Source organism: Gadus morhua, chromosome 8 (genome assembly GCF_902167405.1).
Source record: "Gadus morhua chromosome 8, gadMor3.0, whole genome shotgun sequence".
NCBI classification, from domain to species: domain Eukaryota; kingdom Metazoa; phylum Chordata; class Actinopteri; order Gadiformes; family Gadidae; genus Gadus; species Gadus morhua.
Window position 1 is genome coordinate 20,114,090 of NC_044055.1, and position 14,623 is coordinate 20,128,712.

Below are 14,623 nucleotides of genomic sequence, written 5' to 3' on the forward strand. Positions count from 1 at the left end.
ATAGAAATAGATAATTACACACACCCCACCAGACACAGATAAAAAAATCTATATGATAAAGTTCAGAAATATGCAAGAAATTTGCCCCCTCCCTCTCTGGCCCTCTCTCCCCCCTCCCCCTCTGACCCTCTCTCTCCCCCCTCCCCCTATGACCTTCTCTCTCCCCCCTCCCCCTCCGGCCCTCTCTCCCCCCTCCCCCTCTGGCCCTCTCTTCCCCAGTGTGAGGGACCTGTCCTCCTTCGTCCACGACGCGGTGCAGGGTCTGGGCAGCAAGGTGTCTGACGGGGACTACGCGGGCCTGGTGGACATCATGGGCCACCTGATGGCCATCAGGGACCGGCAGATCAGCACGGAGCAGCACTTCAAGCCCCTGATGTCCACGGCCGAGTTGCTGAAGACCTACGGCCAGCAGCTCCCCGAGAGCGTGTACGCCCAGCTGGAGGTGGGGTGGAGAAGAGTGCACACAAACACGCACGCACAACCCCATTCACACAGGCTACCTCCATACAGTAACACCTTACAATGAGAGTTCATTAACTGACCATTAATAAACAATAGTTAAGGCGGTATTAAGCATTATGATATAACATTAGCATAGGGGGCTAGGGCTAGGGTAACAATAACAAGGGTTACAATAAGGGTTGGCGAGCTAAAGTAACGGTAAAGGGAAGGGATACCTAAGTCTAACCACAAGTCTCACAAAACTTTTTTTTAACAGATGATTATTATTATATTTAATAATTGTATTATTGTATTAATTGTGTTACATATTATTTTGAATTAAATTGCTATTGTCATTGAAGATAATAAAATCAAAGACGGTGCTAATGAGCAACACTGTTTTTCGGCAGTAAATGGAAGTGTAAAAACAACCATTTAAATAAGGGCTTTATCTTGTGCCACACTTGTTTTTCCGTGTTTATACTTGTTTCCTCCCTCTCACACCTCATAAGATTGAAGCTTCCATGGACATTACTTCCACTTTAACTCTTTCCACTGCTTGCCTCTGTTGTCAGGAGTTGCCTGAGAAGTGGAAGAGCCTGAAGAAGATCGCCTTCACGGTGAAGCACGAAGTCGCCCCGCTGCAGTCCAACGAGGTGGCGGTCATCCGCAGGAAGTGCGCCCGCTTCGAGGTGAGCCCTCAGCGTGTCTCAGTGTGTGCCGGCGTGTCCTCTGGCTGAGGAGCGACGGTGAGGTATCAGCGTGACCAAAACCCCTTTCAACCGAGGGGCCCGCTATCACATTCTCCACCGTCTCTGTTTCCCCACCACCACCTCCTCCCCTGCATAATGTATGACGCCACAGCCAGCCTCCCAGTCCCCCCCCCACCTCCCCTTCTCCACCTCTGCAGCCCCCTTGACCCTGCGTCCGGCTGCCGACTGGAGATGTTGATGAGATTATGCAATATACATTTGAAGCGCAACACGCTGGGAATTGAAAAACAAATGTCTGGTGGGGTTTTTCCTAGGTGAAGCAGCACGAGTTCAGAGAGGTGTACCGAACAGAGGTCATCTTCAAAGTCAGCGTGAGCGAGCCGTATAAAATGATTGATAAGGTGAGGCGGCGGATATGCATACTGTGTGTCTATCTGTGCTGATGCTAATGTACGTGTTTAGATATACCTATTTATTAAAGCAGTGCGAGCCCTCGCACAGCAGAATGAAAAAAAAAAAATAGGTTGGTTGAGTAAAATTTTAATGAGGTGTGTTAATAAATGATAAGGTGCTGTATGTGTGCGTCAGTGTGTGTGTGTATGCTTTTTGTGTGTGTGTTTGAATTAGTGTGTGTGTGTGTGTGTGTGTGTGTGTGTGTGTGTGTGTGTGTGTGTGTGTGTGTGTGTGTGTGTGTGTGTGTGTGTGTGTGTGTGTGTGTGTGTGTGTGTGTGTGTGTGTGTGTTTGAATTAGTGTGTGTGAGAGAGAGCGAGGGTAGGTGAGTTGAGGCATTGGCTGCCATATCAAAAATGTGTCTCTTACTCTCGCTCTGTATGTCACATCCTCTCTCTCTCTCTCTCTCTCTCTCTCTCTCTCTCCCTCTCTCTCTCTCTCTCTCTCTCTCTCTCTCTCTCTCTCTCTCTCTCTCTCTCTCTCTCTCTGTCCCTCTCCAGACCAATCGATCAGTAGCTGCTTTAGAGGCCGAGATGCAGAAGCTGCAGGACACGGCTGACCTTTTTGAGGTCAGCTTCCCTGACTACAAGCAGCTGCGCCAGTGTCGCTCTGACCTCATTCTGGTCAAGGCGGTCTGGGACATGGTCATCTTTGTCAAGGTATAAATCCACACATACATCCAAGGTACATTCAAACTGTATGGTCGTCTCGTAAAAGTAATTCCCTATATAACCCTATCCCTTACTAGTTACCCTAACCCTTACTCTAATTGTGTTGTTTTGAATAGCTAATACATTCAATAGAACTTGGGGGTAGAAATGGAGGTTCAACTTTAATTTCCAAAGAGAGAACAAAACACAGATGGTATCCACTAGATTGTTGAGTTGTGTGTTTCGGTGCAGCTCATCCTTGTGCTTTGCCCCTCTTTCAAGGGGCATCGTTACAAATGCAAAGCTTCAATCTTCCTCTCCTCAGACCAGTATAGAGGAGTGGACCAAGACCCCGTGGAAGGAGATCAACGTAGAGCAGATGGACATGGAGCTCAGGCGGTTCGCAAAGGTGCACCCATCTCACAAACACATCTTCAATACAACTTAGTGAACGTGTACAGACTCCATGATCCTGTGTGTGTGCGTGGACAGGAGATGAAGACGCTGGATAAGGAGGTGCGCGTGTGGAACGTGTACGCGGGCCTGGAGGCCACGGTGAAGAACATGCTGACCTCACTGAGGGCCGTCAACGAGCTGCAGAACTCGGCCGTCCGCGAGAGGCACTGGCAGCAGCTGATGAACACCACCGGGGTACGGGGGGGGGGGGGGGGGGGGGGGGGGGGGGGGGCGGGGGAACCCAACGCCGCCGCTCTGTCACCTCTGTCTTCCAAACCTCTCTGACGTTTACATTGAGGCGTTCAGCAGACCAACGCGACTTTACAAGTGAGGCTGGGAACAGTGTATATACAAACACCCTTGTTGGGAAAACAGGACTGTGCAGAGTAGCTTCAGGAATGGGTAAGCCAACTTTATTAGAAAGTGATTTATTTACTTCGTTTATTTTATTTTGGTAGTGCATAAAAAGGACCTCAGACTATTCTCTATCGAGATGAACCCGAAAGGAAACCCGATCAGGTGTGTTATCGCTTGCACTCTCTCTCCCTCTCTCTCCCCGCCCCCCATCAGGTGAGGTTTGTGATGAACGAGAGCACCACCCTGGGGGACCTGCTGGAGCTACAGCTCCACCGGGTGGAGGACGAGGTGAAGAACATCGTGGACAAGGCGGTGAAGGAGATGGGCATAGAGAAGGTAGGACGGGGGTGAAGACACTGAACAATAGCGATGTGAGAGAAATGCTTCCGTGTCAGCAATTACTTCAGCGTATTCAACAGATGTTTAGCAGATTTCAGACTTATAGAGAACATTGCACTGTTGGTCAGGTGCTGGCCGAGATCACCCAGACATGGAGCGTGATGGCTCTGTCCTATGAGACCCACGCCAACACAGGAACACCCCTGCTCAAAGCAGACGAGAACCTCATAGAGACGCTGGAGGACAACCAGGTGAGTGTGTGCTGTGCTGACTCTCTGAAGTCATTTTTAAGAGTTCAATCACGTACACTGCACACAATTTTAGGAAACATCCCCACGTTTTAAAATGATTCGATTTAAACTAGGGATCACAAGGGAATACTAAAGACATTGTAGTACTTTAGTTTACAAGAGTGACATAATTAGCATCGCATTTGCAGGGATGAGAATTTAAGTGACAAATTTCCATTTAAAACATTTCAAGATGAAAAACTGTGTTTTGCCAAATTACCTTTGTGTGAAAGCAACCACCATTTAAAGTAAAATATTTCCACAAATGATATTTAAATTGTATTATTTTCCCCATCCCGTGCATCCCTAATGGGATGTCCTTTAACCCTTCCGGCCCCTGTGCGTGTGCGTGTGTGTTTCAGGTGCAGCTGCAGAACATCCTGATGAGTAAGTACGTGGAGTACTTCCAGGCGGAGGTGAGCGGCTGGCAGCGGCGGCTGATGGTGGCCGACCTGGTGATCAGCTCCTGGCTGTCGGTGCAGAGGACCTGGGCCCACCTCAACAGCATCTTCACCAACAGCCACGACATCCGCTGCCAGCTGGCCCACGACGCAGAGCGCTTCCAGGGCATACACTCTGACTTCCAGGTGAGTACACACACCACACACGTACGCGCGCACACACACACACACACACACACACACACACACACACACACACACACACACACGCGCACACATACAGACAAACAGACACACACAAACCCGCGTATAAGCACACGCACACATACCAACACACTTGCACACACGCACACACACGAGCACACAGACACGCACACACACGCGCACACTCACAAGTACACAAACGTACGCATACACACACACACACACACACACACACACACACACACACACACACACACACACACACACACACAAACACACACGTCCTCTAATTAACTGATAGGATCTATGATTTGGTTGTTGGAAGTGGTTGTGGTTGTTTGTACAACAGAAATCTGTGTAAACCCCAGGTTGTGTCCTAAAACAGCTATACTTTCAGAGCTGTGACAGGGCAGGAGTTGTCCATTGCTGTTGCTTGTAATATCACCTGACATTGCCAGAGGAATTCGCTAAAGCATATTGGTCTGGAGTCTCTCAGTTAATTTTTGATTTCCAAGGGGAGTTATCGATAGGCATAGACCAAAACGACTCTGTACGCAATTTGATCGACCTACAACCCATCAGACCAATGGAACGTGTGACACATCGGTGGCAGCCATCTTGGGTGTTTATGAAATAATGGTGCTCCCATAGGCCTCTACTCTGTACGGTCAACATATCAAACCCCCCCAATATTAGATAAATGGTTGTGATGGACCCGCTAGGGCCATGTCTGCTAGAAAACTGGGAGGGACGCTAGACGCATTTGCCATGACCCTGCAGATTTGTCTGGTTCCCATTCCCAAGCTTGTGGTGATTAGCATTTCTCATATGAGCTCTAGTAGTCTAATAGTTGAGATAATTGTTATGCTTTATCATTACTGTAATAGAAGTCTTACAATTATTGCTTTTTTTTGGCGGGGTGTGGCCTTAAATCATCTGCTTTACTTGTGCAAACCCCAATTCTAAAATAAAAAGACACACACAGACAAAAACACACACTCTATTCACTCTATTGGCCACCCTTCTATCAGTATTTCCCACCATCTCATTTCCATATCTTAGTTAAACTACTGTGTGGTCTCTTCCCTCCCCCCGTGGCCCCACGCGCTCCGGCCAGGGCCTGATGACGGAGGTGGTGCAGACCAGCAACGTGGTGCAGGTGACCAACCGGCCGGGCTACCAGGAGCAGCTGGAGGCGCTGCAGCAGAGGCTGTCGGTGTGTGAGAAGGCCCTGGCCGAGTACCTGGAGACCAAGAGGCTCACCTTCCCCCGCTTCTACTTCGTCTCCGCCACCGACCTGCTGGAGATTGTCTCCAAGGGGACCCAGCCCAAACAGGTGGAGAGAACCGGGAGCGTCGACGTGGGACGGGGTTCGGGGTTAGGGTTAGGGCTTAAACGATTCTATTGAAAGAAGGAAGCTGTGTTAAGAGCTAAGGGTCAAAGCATTCCCAAATGACGATTACATTTTCCATTGAATCATGTGTGGGTGTTAGGGACGGGTTTAGCCTTAACTTGAAGTTTACAGTTAGGGGACGGGTTAAGTCGGTTAAAGGAGCTTAGGGGTAGGGTAGGTTATGGTTTGGGTTTGCACAATGGATGGCTTAGGTTAGGGTATAGTCTTTAACATTTAAATAGCAATAGGGTAAGATCATTATAGCCTAGCCTGCAAATAGCCTAACCTGCAACCACTTTATAGAACTCTTGTGCACTCTAAAAACAAGTCTAGTCAAGTGCTCTCTTTCGATTTAGTTTGACCCATTTTCAGTTTTTGAGCAACAGAATAAAAGATCAGTCAAAAAAGGCTGGTCAGGGTTGAAATCCTCATCAAAACAGAATTTCTGCAGTTAATGTCTGATAACGACCTCCTCTTTCATGTGCGCTGTGCGCGTGTGTGTGTCTACCCACCAGGTAACCAAGCACCTTCTGAAGCTGTTTGACAACATAGCAGATCTCCGCTTCAAGGATTCAGAGCGTGGAGGTGGAGGCAGCGATGGGGAGGCGGTTGCCATGGGGATGTACAGCCGAGAGGGAGAATACGTGGCCTTCTCTGAACCATGCGTCTGCGAAGGACAGGTGTGAACGCTGAACTGCGCGTGCCAATTAATCCACAAACTGCGTGTGTGTAACCTTCCCTTTGAACAGGATCCGTTTATTCTCTCAATGTTATATTGAATATCTTTATTCGTGTTCAAAGCATTCCAAACGCCATTGAACCGTTCTTTTGTTCATTAATGGCTCTGTATATCTTATGATATTAGAGTAGAGTATTTTTTTCAGCGTAGATTAGAATTAGACAATATAAATTAATATATTTGACTTTAATTGTGGACCGCCATGTCATTGTGATCCTGTTCTCAGGCTGAGTGCTGGCTGAGTGCCCTTGAGAGCACCATGTGCAGCACGGTGCGGAAGGAGATCCAGGAGGCTGTGGCCGCGTACGAAGACAAGCCGCGAGACCAGTGGCTCTTTGACTACCCTGCACAGGTCCGCTCAGGGCGTCCCATCTTGCTCGTGTCTCTACTTCGACTCTTGGGGTTTACACACAAACCAAAGTGTTTTTTCTCAGGTGGGTCTGACCGGGAGCCAGGTGTGGTGGGCCACGGATGTGGGCATCGCATTCGAGAGGGTGGAGGAAGGGTTTGAGACGGCTTTGAAAGACTACAACAAGAAACAGGTGCGACTGACTCCGGCTGTTTATTAAGTGTAATGTGTTGCAGCTTCTGTTGGTGATCAACACAATGTCAAATAACTAAATGTTCTCCAGGACGAAATGAGGTAGAACACCAACACACATTGTTCCGCGGTCATTTTGAGATCTCAAAGCCTTATACGTCGATGTTGAACCGAAAGGGTCGGGTTAAAGGCTCTTTTGTCCCCTCACCGCCCCACAGATCACCCAGCTGAACTCCCTGATCCACATGCTGCTGGGGGAGCTGACGCCGGGCGACCGGCAGAAGATCATGACCATCTGCACCATCGACGTCCACGCCCGCGACGTGGTGGCCAAGCTGATCGCCCAGAAGGTACCGACGGGTCACCCTAGCTGGGGTCCTAATACAGACACACACAACATGAGACTCAACCGATGATTGATCACATGTCAGCAATCACTTCACCCTCTGACACACTTTTGTGATGTCACTTATATTTATGTAACAATATGCTAACTACTTGACCATATTGGCTGTTTTATCCATATTTATTTCTGTTTATACTTTTCACATCACCCTATATTCTGTTGATAGTTATCTATATTATCAATATATGTTATTTTCATCATTTGTACTCTATGCATATACATATAAGAATTTGTTTAATTTCTTTGTAAAAGTGTATACATTTGTATTTGATGTATTTTCTATTGATCTTCTCCTGCCTGAGTCGCCGTGTCCTTCTGCTGCTGTAACTCCTCCCATCCCCTCCCGGGGCTCCTGGGTCTCCTAGGTGACGACGGGCCAGGCCTTCGCGTGGCTGTCCCAGCTGCGGCACCGCTGGGACGAGGACAGCCGGCAGTGCTACGTAAACATCTGCGACGCCCAGTTCCAGTTCAGCTACGAGTACCTGGGGAACACCAACAGACTGGTCATCACCCCACTGACTGACAGGTACACACACACACGCACACACACACACTCACGTGCACACTGACACACACACACACACACACACACACACACACACACACACACACACACACACAGCCACAATATTATCCTAACCAGTAAATATCCTAATAAAGCTGTTGAGTGTTAATAAGTCTTAATAAATGTACACTAGCATATCCTTGTGTAATGTCTAAAACTGGATATTACCTGAACAAATAGTTTTGGCAGTGTGATTCTGCTGTCTTCTTCCTTGCATGGTGAGTACAGTATCTCCTTACTGCAGCCCTCAATAACAAACCATTCCCTTCTACAGATGCTACATCACCCTGACTCAGTCCCTCCATCTGACCATGAGTGGCGCCCCCTCTGGCCCAGCCGGGACCGGCAAGACAGAGACCACCAAGGACCTGGGCCGCTCGCTCGGCATCATGGTCTATGTGTTCAACTGCTCAGAACAGATGGACTACAAGGTGGGGATGGCTACACACTCTCTCAAGTCTACTCGATTTGTAATATTTCGCTCTGATTAATCTTAGATAAATTGCATGTCTCAAATGTATGTGATTATGAATTATTGTTTTTTTACATTTTTATATCTTCTAAGTTCACGTTGCATTCTTGCACATAAAACACTATCTAAAGGTGGGTTGATGGTCAATGTCTTGCTTGACTGTAGTCCATAGGGAACATCTACAAGGGGCTGGCTCAGACAGGCGTATGGGGCTGCTTTGATGAGTTCAACAGGATCTCTGTGGAGGTTCTGTCTGTGGTGGCCGTGCAGGTCAAGACCATACAGGATGCTGTTCGCAACAAGAAACAGAGGTCAGATAACATGCATCGAATAGCTTGGTCAAACAATATACAAAATATATGATTATTAATGAACGTAATTATAAATTGATATAACTGCAAATGCTGTGTGTGTTTCTGTGGGTGTGTGTATGTGTGCGTTTGAGCACGTGGGTGTTTGTGTGTGTGTGTGTGTGTGTGTGTGTGTGTGTGTGTGTGTGTGTGTGTGTGTGTGTGTGTGTGTGTGTGTGTGTGTGTGTGTGTGTGTGTGTGTGTGTGTGTGTGTGTGTGCATGTGTGTGTGTGTGTGTGTGTGTGTGTGCAGGTTCCACTTCTTGGGGGAGGAGATAGAGCTGAGGCCTACAGTGGGGATCTTCATCACTCTGAACCCTGGCTACGCCGGGAGGGCGGAGCTTCCTGAGAACCTCAAGGCCCTGTTCAGGTCAGAGACACTGAGGGGAGTGGGAGCCCTCGCTGTAGTATAGTGGTAGCAGTACTCTAGTAGTATAGTGGTAGTAGTGGTAGTAGTAGTACTCACTGTAGAAGAGTGGTAATAATAGTAATAGTAGTGGTAGTAGTAGTAGTAGTAGTAGTAGTAGTACTAGTAGTAGTAGTGGTAGTTGTAGTAGTAGAAGTAGTAGCTGTTAGATAAGGTAAAATAAATGTAAACTTTAGGTGCAAAGTGTGAAATCATTGTGTCTAGTTTCTGTTTGAGTTTTACTGTTTTACTGCTTTTTAGACATTATGCCAAATGCCATTTATAATGAGATACAAGCTTTAAGGAATTAGTAGCTTCAGCCTTTGGGGATTGAACCATGAACCTTTTGAATGGGAATCGAACACCCAAGCCACTTGAGTATTCTGCCTCCTTGGTTGATGGTTACGTTAAGCTAAGGGGATAAAGGTGTAAGGATCTAGGGGGAAAGCAATGCATTATGGGAACTACAGTGGTGAAATGGCAATCGAACACTAAAGGCTTGCCTTATGCCCTGCTGGTGGGTTGACCATGCAGGCCCTGTGCCATGGTGATCCCGGACTTCGAGCTGATCTGTGAGATCATGTTGGTCGCCGAGGGCTTCATCGACGCCCGTCTGCTGGCACGCAAGTTCATCAGCCTGTACACGCTGTGCAAAGAGCTGCTGTCCAAACAGGTGCAGGGTCATCTGCAAGCACACATACATTGGACATGTGTCCATCAGTCATTTGTATGGAAGTCAGAGGAATGGTGTCCTTTAGGTGGAGTATGTTAATTTTGATTGCATCTCTCTTCGGTGGAGATGTGTATGTACAAATCAAGTACAGAAGCACTATACTGTTGCTTTTCGTCCTTTGTTACTATCATTATGGGACATCATTTACACACATGCAGTACTGTTTTGTATCTCAACGGCAACAATATTGTTTGCATTGGCTTCTTTCAACGTTTCTATGCCTTCCATCTGCCTCCCAGGATCACTATGACTGGGGTCTGAGGGCCATCAAGTCGGTCCTGGTGGTGGCCGGGTCTCTGAAGAGGGAGGAGAGGAGCCGGCCTGAGGAGCAGGTACTCACTCGTCACTGGGGATACACAAGGCTGGCTACTACAGACTTTCAATGATATTTCATGTAATCTGATTCATTCCTATCTAATTCAGGCTATTGTTATACTTCAAAAGTAAATCAAACACATCCTTATATAATGACAATTGTTATTCCTGTTAGAAATCATCTCTATTGTCCTCATGTTGCTGCCTTCATATTGTTGTCAAATATTTGACTCAAAATCCGAATCATAATCATAATTCAAAACAGAAGAAACTAAGTAAAATAAATACCGTACACATAAAGCAAGGATATATACGTCTGTACCTACTAATATCAAATTTGTATCTACATTGTTGTTTGTAAATACATAAACCAAAGACACTTAACTACACATTTGTTGCTGACCTTTTTGGCCAAGCCCTGTAGAGTAGAACAGATCGGTCTTTCAAGCTGCATAAACTCGTTAGCACCTGACCCTGAGCAGGACGAGTGTAATCCTCTAGGGTAACCATCCCCTCTCTCCTCCTAGGTGTTGATGCGGGCTCTGAGGGACTTCAACCTGCCCAAGATCGTGACCAGCGACGTGCCCATCTTCCTGGGGCTCATCAGCGACCTCTTCCCCCAGCTGGACGTGCCCAGGAAGAGGGACCCCGAGCTGGAGAACGCCGTGCGCCAGTCGGTCAGCGAGCTGCGCCTGCAGCCCGAGGAGAACTTCATCCTCAAGGTACTGCTCATGGTTTATAAGATATTGATATACTGTATCTGATCAGAGCATGTTGATCTGATCAGAGTCTGTTGATGTATCTGATCAGAGTGTGTTGACATATCTGATCAGAGGTCGTTGATGTATCTGATCAGATATTGTTGATATATCTGATCAGAGATTGTTGATATATCTGATCAGAGTGTGTAGACATATCTGATCAGAGATTGTTGACATATCTGATCAGAGATTGTTGATATACAGTATCTGATCAGAGTGTGTTGATGTATCTGATCAGAGTGTGTTGATGTACCTGATCAGAGTATGTTGATATATCTGATCAGAGATTGTTGATATATCTGATCAGAGTGTGTTGACATATCTGATCAGAGTGTGTTGACATATCTGATCAGATTGTGTTGACATATCTGATCAGATAATGTTGATATATCTGATCAGAGTGTGTGGATATTATTGTTCTTTGATACACACTTTTTGATAACCGTACTTTTGAATTTTGTATTTTTCAATTCTTCCTTGCCACAAAATATAATGAACAATTCCTTGTTGTCCCGTGGGCAACCGATTTGGAAATGAATCGCATTCTGATTCTGAGGAAATGAAATGAAAACATGGATGAAAAAAAATTGTTAGGACTATTGGGAATATACAAATCTCATGGAATGCTACAATTGCATATCATTCAGCATACCAGCACTTTCACAGTTTGTGAGTGTGAAACTGCTTTTGAGATGTATCATATATACATCCAATGTAATGTGATCAATACATACATCACATTCATGTTTTTGTATAGGTGACACAGTTGGAGGAGTTGTTGGCAGTCAGACATTCTGTGTTTGTAGTCGGAGGACCGGGAACAGGCAAGAGCCAGGTAGGTCATGAAGCCTGTCCAATACAGTAACTCTCATCTGCTGCACGATATGTGAGCTGTCCTTTTAATGGTGCACCCTGAACCCTGAACGTCTGTGCCAATTGAGTTCATATTGAACGTTTCTGCACAATTGTGCTCAACCCTCTCTCATTAACCATGCAGAATCCTCCTGATTAGTGGTATGAAACGCTATGGGTTGAAGCAAACAATCTCTCCGTATTCAACAAGCCAATAACTAAACACAACATAGCTTTGCCTACTACTAACATGAGCAGCACCCCCTTTATTTCACTACCTAATGAAAGTCCATTCTTAGCCCAGAGTCATTTTAACCTTCGGATGCAAAGCACACGCATGCAGTTACATAAAGGACAAAAACAACCACACAGAATATGTTTAGTTATGTACGACGGGGCCACAATGACCCCGTCCCCGTTCCTCTAGCGTTGGTTCAACGGGCCTTCCTCCATCAGATCCTGAAGACCCTGCACAGGACCTACGCCAACATGCAGATGAAGCCGGTGTGGAGCGACATGAACCCCAAGGCGGTGACCACCGACGAGCTGTTTGGCTACCTGCACCCGGCCACCAGGGAGTGGAAGGACGGTGCGGAGGACTACGTTGCATGAGGGAGAGGGGGAGGCTGGGGACTCAAAGGGGGTTCATTCCAATATCATGACTTAACCACGGCAGCGCTCAATCAGATTTGGCATGTTACACAGACAGGCATTACACCTCGGAACGACCTCGTCGTTCAGTCTTTCTCTTTCAACCCACGTCGTCACTGTGCTGTCCATGAAGGGCGCACAATAGGGAACGGTTTAATAAAATATATGAATCCAAGTAATCTCATGAACTGAAGCCCTCATAGTGTAACTCCAGCCTTCCGCGCCCCTCAGGTGTGTTCACCGGTCAGGGGTACACATTAGCGTTCACACGTGACCCATTGTTAAAGGGTAACCCTCCCCCCTCAGGTCTGTTCTCCTCCACCATGAGGGAGATGACCTCGGTGGGCCACGACAGTCCCAAGTGGATCGTGCTGGACGGGGACATCGACCCCATGTGGATCGAGTCCCTCAACACCGTCATGGATGACAACAAGGTAGCCCTGGTAGCTCTGTGGTCAACTTCAGTCTTTTTCTCTTTAATGTACTGAATCTTTCATTTATTTTCAGTGTATCTTTAATATCCGTTCTGTGTTTATTTCTAGAAACCGGTGGTAAAGTCACTTCCTTTAATCTAAAACTCTGATGTTTGACTCATTCATAATAAATGACAATCTAAATGTAACTCATTAGAGTAAGAAAAACATAGCAATACACAAACAAGGCCAAATGAGTAACGACTCATATCACATTCTCAGCGTTATCGCTAAACCTGACACTTAAAAGGAAGCTGTTTCTGGTTGATTTTGTGGAGCTAAGTCGACATCCCCCCCATCTCTCCCTCCCTGGAGGTGCTGACCCTGGCCAGCAACGAGCGCATCAGCCTGTCCCCCTCCATGCGCCTGCTCTTTGAGATCTCCCACCTGAGGGCCGCCACCCCCGCCACCGTGTCCCGGGCCGGGATCCTCTACGTCAACCCCCAGGACCTGGGCTGGAGCTCGTAGGGCCCGCACTCACACGCACACGGAGGACGAGGAGATGAATATAGAGATGTATCGTTAGCAGGAGTCAGGTTGTTTGGTTTTGGTCTGTGTGCTGAATCCTCCTGAGGGGATAATAAGGGAAGATGATACACTTTATTAATCCGGACAGGAAATTTGGCTGTAAAGTACACAAGAATAATAAAAAGGATGAAAAACTGAATGAAAAAACTAAATATATACTCACAATGATGAATTGTACACACTGTGAAATGTAAATGGCAGTAGAGTTAAACATTGAAGTGTCATCTGATATATTTCGGGGGCCTTGACCCATCAGGTACGTGACGAGCTGGATTGACACCCGTAGCGCCCAATCAGAGCGGGCCAACCTGACCATCCTGTTTGATAAGTACGTGCCCTGCTGCCTGGAGCAGGTCCGCTGCAACCTGAAGACCATCACACCCATCCCAGAGAACAGCATGGTGCAGGCAAGTGGCTGCATCCTCACTGCACTCTTCCTATAGAGAGCTAGTGTTTCTGAAACCCTTATTCCGAGCTTCTTCTTGGTGTAAAGTTAACTTGTTTTAACATAAATACTACCTGGAAAAGTTAACGTCATTTTTTTTTTGTTTCATTAGAGGGGTACTTAAAAAAATAGTATGGTATAGTGTTTTAGTTTTAACACTCACCTGTATCAGTGTTCATATATATTTTAAGTCGTACCACTCGTAGTGTAATAAAAGTTTAATGTAAGAAACAAAATTGATTCGAATAACTTATTTTCTATGGAGAAGGATGGAGGAATCTTTCAAATTAATGGGGCAAATAAAATATGATCAATATTATATTGGTGTGTGCCTGTGTGTGTGTGTGTGTGTGCGTGTGTGTGTGTGTGCGTGTGTGTGCATATCAGACCCTGTGCTCCCTGCTGGACTGCCTGCTGACGGAGGCCAACACCCCGGCCGACTCCCCCAGGGAGCTGTATGAGATCTACTTTGTGTTCGCCTGCGTCTGGGCCTTCGGAGGGGCGCTGTTCCAGGACCAGGTGAGCACCACCACCACCACCACCTCCGCTCTGTGTGTGTGTGTGTGTGCGTGTGTGTGTGTGTGTGTGTGTGTGTGTGTGTGTGTGTGTGTGTGTGTGTGTGTGTGTGTGTGTGTGTGTGTGTGTGTGTGTGTGTGTGTGTGTGTGTGTGTCTGTTTCAGACTGTATTTCAC

The 14,623-nt window shown here is 46.9% G+C and overlaps 1 protein-coding gene across 1 annotated transcript in view; it reads left to right on the forward strand.

Moving 5' to 3' along the window:
• The window catches only part of LOC115549048 (dynein heavy chain 11, axonemal-like), a 57,079-nt gene that overhangs the window by 12,864 nt on the left and 29,592 nt on the right, over positions 1-14,623 (forward strand). The window contains 27 exon segments of the mRNA XM_030364032.1: positions 220-442; positions 1,017-1,133; positions 1,469-1,555; positions 2,106-2,264; positions 2,581-2,664; positions 2,748-2,906; positions 3,282-3,404; positions 3,536-3,658; positions 4,060-4,284; positions 5,420-5,638; positions 6,211-6,375; positions 6,661-6,786; positions 6,869-6,976; positions 7,194-7,325; positions 7,747-7,907; positions 8,221-8,377; positions 8,584-8,729; positions 9,021-9,137; positions 9,708-9,846; positions 10,146-10,238; positions 10,749-10,943; positions 11,740-11,817; positions 12,291-12,423; positions 12,792-12,919; positions 13,274-13,422; positions 13,743-13,893; positions 14,319-14,450. Of these exon segments, the coding sequence (XP_030219892.1) occupies positions 220-442; positions 1,017-1,133; positions 1,469-1,555; positions 2,106-2,264; positions 2,581-2,664; positions 2,748-2,906; positions 3,282-3,404; positions 3,536-3,658; positions 4,060-4,284; positions 5,420-5,638; positions 6,211-6,375; positions 6,661-6,786; positions 6,869-6,976; positions 7,194-7,325; positions 7,747-7,907; positions 8,221-8,377; positions 8,584-8,729; positions 9,021-9,137; positions 9,708-9,846; positions 10,146-10,238; positions 10,749-10,943; positions 11,740-11,817; positions 12,291-12,423; positions 12,792-12,919; positions 13,274-13,422; positions 13,743-13,893; positions 14,319-14,450 (3,829 nt within the window).